Source organism: Brassica napus, chromosome C3 (genome assembly GCF_020379485.1).
Source record: "Brassica napus cultivar Da-Ae chromosome C3, Da-Ae, whole genome shotgun sequence".
Lineage (NCBI taxonomy): Eukaryota > Viridiplantae > Streptophyta > Magnoliopsida > Brassicales > Brassicaceae > Brassica > Brassica napus.
The window spans coordinates 40464296-40474305 of NC_063446.1; the positions used below are offsets into that span (position 1 = coordinate 40464296).

At 31.8% G+C, this 10010-nt stretch overlaps 1 protein-coding gene across 3 annotated transcripts; it reads left to right on the forward strand.

Annotated features, from left to right (window-relative positions):
- Positions 1-219: 219 nt before the first annotated feature.
- LOC106422721 (protein LATERAL ORGAN BOUNDARIES-like) lies at positions 220-6832 on the forward strand. 3 transcript variants are annotated; one of them, XM_013863498.3, is made up of 2 exons: positions 220-4121; positions 6065-6832. In XM_013863498.3, exon 2 carries the CDS (start codon positions 6085-6087, stop codon positions 6628-6630), a length of 546 nt encoding a protein of 181 aa, XP_013718952.1. In that variant the 5' UTR covers positions 220-4121; positions 6065-6084; the 3' UTR covers positions 6631-6832. The 3 variants fall into 3 exon arrangements, with proteins under 3 accessions (XP_013718952.1, XP_022555862.1, XP_022555863.1); XM_022700141.2 differs by having other exon boundaries at positions 220-4117; XM_022700142.2 differs by having other exon boundaries at positions 220-4050.
- Positions 6833-10010: the final 3178 nt, after the last annotated feature.

The window sequence follows — 10010 nt, forward strand, 5'->3', positions numbered from 1 at the left end:
AATTGAAAAGTAGGTTGAGGAAGAAAGGGAGGAAGAAGTGTGGAATCTGAGGATTCAGAGAGAGAGATGGAGATTTGGTTATGGAGCAAACATTGAAACCGGTGAGCCAATTTTTGGTGATAAGCTATCTGTTCTAACACTTGGATATGGGAATGATAGCTCGGTGACTCTAACCAGTTATTCACCGGATCTTGCTGCGTGGAAGAAGACACTCCAGCTTCCAGCTTATACAGAATTTGAGCTAATCGCCCTCAATGACTGACATTTGATAGTCTCATAATCGGTTTAGGTTTTGATGAATTCCGCAATGTCTTTCCTCTCCTGTTTTGGATCATTACCATGCTATGAACTTGTGGCTGATACAAATTGTTTGCTCAATCATTGCGTCTTTATTGTTGAATCTTACGGCTCTCTAATATTTTTCCATAGCTTTAATCTTAAGGACTACTATTCACTACTGTTGTGTATGATCCAACTTATTGGTTGTTTTCTTTACTGCTTTCACAGTTGATACTCCAAATAGAAGATCTATGTAGTCATTCGGCTATAAGCCACTGAAGCTTTATCACAAGGCAAAAGCATTAGAGTCGCATTCTTTATCAGCATCATAATTTTGCTCTTTATTGTTACTAGAAGTTATTGATAATCAACATGAAGATATCGATTAGACTTATAAAAAAGGAAGATGATATATATATATATATATATAGACTACAGTCTACAGTCAGTCACTAGCTACATCATCACCATGAACTATTGCTAACAAATTTTATAAACCACATTGATCTAGCCATATTAAATTAAACGCATGCGTCTTGCTTACTGTAGGCTTTTGCCCCATAGGATACAAATTCCAATTAGTTAGAAAAGTATATATACTTGGCGTTTATAAACACCCTAGGTTTATGTTTTCTAATAATCTTTTCACCATAAAAATGACACAGGAGTTAGAATCTATACCAAGTTTTTTTTTTTTTTGGCTAAAATATTAATCTATACCAAGTTATGGAATATAATATCATATCTCTACATTCCCAAGCCCATTTTGATATATAACTCTTATAATACCTGGCCAGCCCTTAGCTTTTTAATTCGTAAATGCATATCAAGTTATGCATAATTAACTTAAATATGTACATACACAACCATAGGAAAACATCAGATTTTCATGATCGCTGCAAAGGAAAAGTTGGATAGGCCATGCACAGTATAGCATAACATTTTCACGATCATATAAAAGATTTTTTTTTGGGTAAAATATTTAGGAAGAATTGATAATTACTGAAAGGCAGGTTGACAATTTTTGAAACACATGTGTTATTGCAGGTATATAAGCAATCCCGAGGGAGAATAAAATTTCTTCTACACTGTCGTCAGTTTGTACAAAACATAAATTTGCCACATTAGAGAAAAATTAGGTTGTAATTCTAATACCTGGATTTTTTTTTAAATAAAAGAATTTTACTTTTTAATGGGTTAATTAAATTAGTATTTCTAGTATACTACTAGTTTGCATTAAACTTTTTTTTCTAAAGTTATATGTTGCGTATTCATGACCGCAAGCTAGTTTTTATTATATTCTGCACATATAAAAACAAACAAAATGACATATTCACAAAACTATTCACCAAGTTGCATCATTGACCTCTCATACCTCCAACTTTACCTTCCATATATAATCAGCACATGAAGATACATTAATATCTTATATATGTGTGTGTTGTTTCAAATGAGACCATGTATATAATGTGGTTTCTAGAGATTCAGAGTCGCAACTCAAAAGGATTTAATTAAATTACACGAAAAATAATGCGAGGGACAAAGTAGTACTAGTCTAGTTTTAGTAGATCATATGTGTGAGGAGGACCCATATATATTCACTCTCACTTCTCTCTCTTTTATAACACCACCTTTCTTATTTTATACTCCGAGATGTAACCTCTACGTTGGCGGATATATATATACATCAACACCCATTCTAATTAGTTACTTTAATCTTTTGATGGTTAAGAATTGTCAAGCTTTCTTTTCATAAGATGTTGATACTACATCGAAAGTAAGAGATGACCTCAATTGATATATAAACAATATGAATGGTCAGTTATATTTAATGTCATTTTACTTTAAAAGAAAGTCGATGAATTAATGAAATAAGAAAACTTGACAACGTATTCCAAGATTCATTGGTGAATTAATAAACAAATCATCATAGTTTTCGAGAATTTTGATACTTATTTTTTTTATCGATGAATCCTCTATTTTCGAACCCTAATTCATTCTATTAGTCACAATAATTAGAATTTTAAAAGTGAAGAAATTAGCTTGGTGATAAAGCCTAGATGCTTCACTTTAGTAAATTACTAAATCCCACCACTAACCCTCATCATAACTTGGCACAAAATAATAATCTTAGGGATCTTAAAAGCATTCGGTTAAAGTTTCTTTAAGGTGAATTTTGCTGTCTAACTTATCTTCAAAAATCAACAGCGTTCTGAGAGCCTGAGAGCTTCAGCTCAAACTACTAGCCTGATAAATACAGTAATTCTTATCAAAGATTTTTTGATAATTAATTCGATTTTAGACTAAAACTATTTGGTGATAAAAATGGTGCGAGAACTAAATAAGACGAAGGGACTGTTACAAATGTCACAATCGGTTGTCACTTCCAATAATATATATACACACAAGTAACTGTTGGTATGATACTAACCCTAGCTATAGCTTCAAAACTCTTTGGACCCCCTCATCGTTTTCTTGCCATTACCAAAGCTTTGATTTTATTTATAAAATCTATTAAAACTTGACTTGAGTTCACATGATATCTCTTGACTCTTACCGATTTCCTGTCTCTACCTAGCTACTTTGAGGTCTCAAGAGTTTACTCTTGTTCACATATATATTATTTTGATGGGTTTATTTGCCAAATAACCAAAAGAATTAGAAAATTAGATTTTGGGAAAGAGAGTAGAAAGAGATAGGAATAGAAAATAAGAAAGAGGGTGAGATTTTGGTTATTTAGTGAATTATAGTTTTTTTAGTATTTTGGAGCCTAATTTTCCTATTTTGATTAATTCAACTGAAGGCTATTTTGTTATTACAAAGAAATGAATATTTAAATCAACTATTAATTTTACGATGTAAAAATCTTACTAGAAGAATACAATATTGACCATACGAATTCGAATGGCTTAAGACTGATCGTTTATTCTACCGGAACGTTCATATTCTAATGAACATGTTTGCTGATCCCTAGCAGCGAGATATCAAACAAAATTTTACATTGTAAGTTTAGACAAAAAATGTTTAATATATAAAATATGTGTAATTTTAATTAGTACAAAAGTTTTTGTAAATGAGTTCAAAAGTAAATCTATGCAGATTTATTTTTTAAGTCCAAAATGGACAATATCGTACTGATAATAGAAAATTAGACTTAGGTTAAAGAAAACCCAACAACAAATCAAGAATTGGTGTGATCATATTCTACAGTGGAGGTTTAATGGAGATGTTTAGGGTTTCTTAAGGTTCCGAATCATATTTTGGTCATCACTGATGACTCTTCAGCGTAACAGGTATATATATACACAAAGATTATTGATTAGTTAGCTTAGGGTTGATCTTCTGACTGTTAGGGAATATTGTTATCATTAAATGCATGAAGAAAATATACAAAAGCTAAAGTTAAACAAATTAATTTATTGGGAGACAAAAGTGAGCACCGTGAATGACATTACTATTATTCTTCAGATGAAATGTCACAGTCATTCTTTGAGGGACATACTCCTCATCTCTTCTTGTTTATTAATTGTTCATTTGTTATTATTATACTTTGTCTTTTGCTCTTTCTCCTCCACTCAAATTTGCTCTTTCATTTCCCATTTTTATTTGTTTGTTTGGTTTATTTAAATTCTCAGCTTCTATACAAATCTTTCTCAGTTCTTCTTGAAATTAGGGTTCCTCTTTCTTTAAGAGGCCTAAAACCCTAATATATCCTTCTCATTGACTAAAGAGTTAAGCCTACTCTATCTACTTTGGAAGCAAATTTCAAAGGTAAGAAAAAACCCTTGAAAGAGGAAGAAAGATACACTTAATCGTCAAAGAGCTTAAAGGTTTAAAGGCAGGTATACAGCTCTATATATGCTTTGATATGTGTGTGTATATATATATATATGCATCTAAATAAACCCCTGGACGTATGCATAGCTCAGATCATCAAAGATATCATTAATATTTTCTCTCCTATGTTTCCCTCTTTTGCTCCATGTTCTATTTTCTATGTGTGTTTTTGCTGATATGAGTTATATATCCACTTTGACATCTGTACACGTTCCTTTGAATTTCTACTCTAAGAAAGGTTTAAAGCTTATCTAATTATAGTATGTGTGAAAAGGATATAGTAATTAAATACATGTGTAAATTAAACTTTCATCAGAATAATGATCACTTTGAGTTGACCTAATTAAATCAGATAAAAGTTTATACATATGAAAATTAGGATTGATTTGAGGAGAATTGCTTCATCTCGACAAGGACAATGAGGACAGAAAACAGAGAAATAGAGGAAGAGAGTTTCATTAACTGATTTATTACAGAAGATAACTTTTGAAATCTTAATATTTCTATGATCAAATCTAATTCAGTTTGGGCTTAATTACAAATAGAATTTAACAGATCCTCGTTGAGTTTTCTTTTCAATGTAATTAGTTTCTTAAAAAAATAAAGCTATAGAATTGAGGAGAGCGATGAAGATGAAGAAGATGATGGCAAAGCTCATAAGGCCACAACTGAATCATAAAGAAAAAAATGAACTTTAGTAAAAAAATACACTAATATATTTACATTAAACAAACATATAGATATGATTTATATAAATAATATTGATATATATATATATATATACAGAGAGATATACAAATTCATTGATCTGACAAAAAAAAAACAATAGAACTATTGTCCAAGGAGTTTTACAGACACTTCCATTCTCATATAGTTTGAATTAAATCCTAACTGATCCATATATCTATATATACGAAGAAAATTCTGATCTAAATTTATTAGATCGGTCTTTGATAAATTTCTTCTATTGTTTCTAGTGAGATCTTTAAGAAGCCATGATCCGTAGTAATCAGTTTAACTTTTGACTAATTGATGGTTTTCTATAATTGAATTAAACCAGGTTTCCTAATTTACATATTATTTATGTTGTAGTTAGAATATATAAGCTTACTTCAAAAATGTATACTTAATAAGCTTTGTATATTATGTTAACTAGGTGTCGCCCACCATGCGAATATAATTATCTTTCTAATATTTATTAATAAATGTATTATTAATTTAAAGATATTATAATTTAAAGACCAACAAAATAATTTATTGTCATATATTTACAAAATTAATTAAAAATTTAACATAAATAAGGTTTATTAACAAAAGAAAATAGTCTTTTTTTTGTGTTTTAATGATAGATGCAAAAACAAAACATCAAGTAAAACCAAATCGATAGTTCCATTTACCAGCGCATGTCCTGGTGAAAGTGATGTCCTAACTTGTTAATTAATCTTCTTGAGGTTAAATACCTTTAGGTTTTGTAAATATAATTTTCATTCTTTTTTCGTTAGATTGGATGTTGGGCATTTTATGCCCTTTTCTACGTTTCTCCTGCATGTGTACGTTTTGTGTCTCTAAGACCATGATTAACCCGGAGTTCTTAGAGTTAGGTTATTAGCAGAAGTTAGAAACAATTTTTTTAGCTTCCGCTAAAAACTCCGTTCTTAGGATGGGATATTTTCTAAGTGTACGTTTTCTAAGTGTTTATATGCCTTCAGTATGTATATAAAGAAAAACGTGGAAAAGGAAATAAATGAAAAGTTTAGCAGAAATTCACAAAAGGGATCGAATATATATGTTTTTAGTGTAGCAATATAGAAGAAACACAGCTTTTTGATGACATCTTTCTTAGCAAATTCAAAATATATATATGTGCTTAACTTATGTATTATAAAACGTTCCTATGTATCTTTTAACTTCTTTATTAATGTTAAAATGTTTGAAAAAATTATATCAGGTATAAAAATTCAAAAAGAAATGGCTTCCTCATCATCAAATACGTACAACTCACCATGCGCGGCGTGCAAGTTTCTTCGCCGTAAATGCATGCCGGGATGCATATTCGCGCCATATTTCCCACCGGAGGAGCCACACAAATTCGCCAACGTCCACAAAATCTTCGGAGCAAGCAATGTCACTAAGCTCCTCAACGAGCTACTCCCTCACCAGCGTGAAGACGCAGTCAACTCCTTAGCCTACGAGGCCGAGGCACGAGTCCGTGATCCTGTCTATGGCTGTGTCGAAGCCATCTCTTATCTCCAGAGACAAGTTCACAGGCTTCAGAAGGAGCTTGACGCGGCTAATGCTGACTTGGTTCAATACGGTCTGTCCACGTCAACACCTGGTAACGTCGTCGACTTGGTGTTTCAGCCTCAGCCATTTCCGCCGCAGCCGTTGAATCCGGTTTATAGGCTTTCCGGGGCGAGCCCGGTGATGACTCAGCAGCCACGTGGTACCGGAGGGTCGTATGGGACTTTCCTTCCTTGGAACAATGGTCATGATCAGCAAGGAGGTAATATGTGAGAGTATATAAATTATGTGTGTGTTCCATCTATTCATCTCTCTCTTTATATTATGTGTGTGTGTGTGGTAAGACTACAATATAATAAGCTGGAATTTTTTTTGGGATATCTAAGAGCTAATTCTAGACTATCTTTTCTCTTAAAAAAACGGGTAATAAGAAACTAGCCAATTAATTTATAAATGCATGGACAATTCTTATTTATTTATGATGAGGTATATATATTGTGGTTTATTATATTCTTTGGGCGATACCTAGCTAAGATAAGATATATAGTTGTGTTATGATTATTAATTGGTTTTTTTAACAAGTAAATGGTTGTTTTAGACTTATTATTAACAAATAAGATAACTAGTTGATTGTGATAGCAACATTTGTGAATTATGTGATTTTTTTCTTATCAACTCTCTATGATGAGGTCTTTAATAAGGCGCTCGTTGTTATTTACCTGGCTGGTTCAACACCTAAACTAGGACTGTAGTTATGCGTGGATGCTCGAGAGAAGCTAAGGGTATTTAACTATATAGTTTTAAATTAGTAATATACTGAAGTGGTGTTCATTGTATGAGAATATAGGTTATTGATTCTTTGAGATATTATACTATTAGTCTTTTGGAGTGAAAATTATTTTGTAGAGCGACGGTTTGTTGGCTACTTATATATTATGGTGTGCAGCCCTTAAGACACAAATAAAAATGATCATACGAATGTTAATGCGTTAAACACATCGATGAGCATTAATTACCGTTGAATCCTACTTTTTTTTTTTTTGGTGTTACTGAGTTAGCTGGCGAAAAAAATATGAACATAAACTATATAGTCCAAGTCGTGAGTAGTGCAACTGAAGAAGTTGCAAAACAAGAAAATGACCATCTCGGGATTAAACCACCGTACAGAGACAAATTAATTTTGTCGCATACTCGCTTTTGGACCAATTTAATAAGGGTATTGATTTCCCTTTTTATCATGTTTTCTTGCCAATACAAAGAAAATGACAATTATGGAACTACAATGATGTAACTAAAACATGGTGGCGATGTTAGTCTAATAATAGAACTGTTTGGTCCATGTACATAAGCGAAAATTTATATAAATAAGTTTCAAAGTTGCTAATCAAAGATGAGTAAGATAGTTTGCCAGAGAGAGAAATAATACAGTTCACTTTGTTTCGCCAAATCTGCTTAATTTAACATGGGTTATTTATAATGTAATTCTTCATTTCTATCGTAAGCCCATTAAATCTTACAGATTTCATTTATCTAGGCCCAAACATAAAATTACCATAGCCTAAACTAAACGAAACTAAAAGTCTAAAACAATTCTCTAGTTTATCCTTGCAAAAATTGATATGTCCGGGTACATGTTTGCCAAAAATTTTATTCCGTTGATCATAACATGACCGCCACATCTTTGTGATCCATGGTTTAAATTTTTTATTATGACATATATATATCGGTTTAAATTAAACTATATACCATATACAATACACAAATATTTTAATTTTAAAATTTACTTTGAACAATATTTTGATAAAAGCTTTGAACAAACATCGACAATGTAATTTTTAAAAAATATAAATTATTAAAACTATTAATCTTACAATGAAAATTTTGTTATCAGTAATTTAAAATTTTTGCTATAAAAGATAAAAATGATAAAAAAAAACATATGAGTAGAAAGCATTATTCAATAGACATTAATATTAAAAATATAATATGTATGTTAATATTATTTAAATTCAATTATATATCATATCACATAGAAAAAAATATTGTTTGGATTAATACAATTGATTTATATGTTCGTACCAATATAATTATATATGTAATAGTTACTGATTTTCAATTGTTCAATCTATATTTATTATTTCATAATATGTAAAAACATATACTAATACATAAGATAATTTATATATATATAATGTTCAATCCGCGAAAGGCGCACATCTTAACCTCGAGTACTGTATAAATTAGTGCTACGCACATATGTATATATTATATACATGGGTCAGATGAAATAAAATATAACTATAGCACATGGGAAATACATTAATCAAAGCCGCTACCATAAAAGCCTTTATATCATGAAAATATAGGTACATGCACTTGTGTTTGGACATAAACTAATAAATTCACAGGTCCATTTAAAAATTCTCTTACAACGGGATGCATGCATATGTAATATGTTTATCCGTTCAAGGGATCATTGTATAATTATGTAAACAGATACATAATGAAACTGTGGGAAAAATAACTTTCGAAGTAGTCGTGGGGAAAACAATAGGAAGAAATCGAGAATCCATCACACCCATCAATCAATCGATGTCTTTAAAGACGTGAAAAGGAAGCAAACTCTGAGTTTCTGCCTCTCAGCTAAACTACAAAATCCAACAAGACATTTTCTTTTACAGTGTACATTGCGGGTCCTTTGCTACTTCTTACACTCTTACAACTATAAATCAGCAGACTAGACTTGTAGTTTCAGTAGGTGAACAAAAAAAAAGACTTGTAGTTTCGGTTACAGTCAATATTCAAAGCTTGAGGATAAAATTCCTTAATCAAAACTCTATAATTATTATAAATATCAAAGGATATATGAGTCTCCATATTGTATAATTTATAATATTTGGTTCGTTTGATGATATATGATCACCAGTCTTCCAATCAATGATTCAAAGAATATAAGGATTGAATAATGACTAGGGCTGTTCGTTTGGTTGCCGCAGGTACCGGCGGCAGCGGCAGCGTCAACATTCTGCGTCAACTCTTGTTCGTTTCGTTGACGCAGGAAACTGCGTCTGACGCCGCGTCCGAACGCCGCGTCCTGCGGCTGACGCCGATAAAATCTGCGGTCGCGATATAGTATGCGGCAGCGTCAGCGTCTGCGAAACGAACAACAACTGTCCTCATTGACGCTGCCGCCGCCGCTGACGCTGCCGCCGCCGCTGACGCTGCTGCTGCCGCTGACACTGAAACCTGCGGCAACCAAACGAACATGACTTAAATAAATTAATAGTTTATAACCGCCGACCATTGTCTGTATGGGTGTGTGATTGGTATTGGTTGCATGTGTTGTCCAGAGCCTCATTTATTTTTACAGCACTAAATTCACAGAAATCAAGCTTTAATAAAAATTTCAAAATCACGGCTCTTGAAATAACCTACAGCTGTACAAGTGCTCTGTAGAGCCAAAAATCCAGAGCAATTTTTTGGAGCTTTCTATAAAATTCTAAAGCAATAAAATCTAAAACACAGCAAAAAGTCTACATATTTTGTTCTACAGCAAATTTACATTACTAATCGGACCCTATGAGACTTGGAACTGGATTATGTTCTTTTTTTACATTCCATCTTGTAATTTTTTAAATGATGATAATTTATTT

Excerpts from the sequence above, each read along its gene's own strand:
- LOC106422721 (XM_013863498.3), top strand. The coding sequence starts at position 6,085 with ATGGCTTCCTCATCATCAAATACGTACAACTCACCATGCGCGGCGTGC.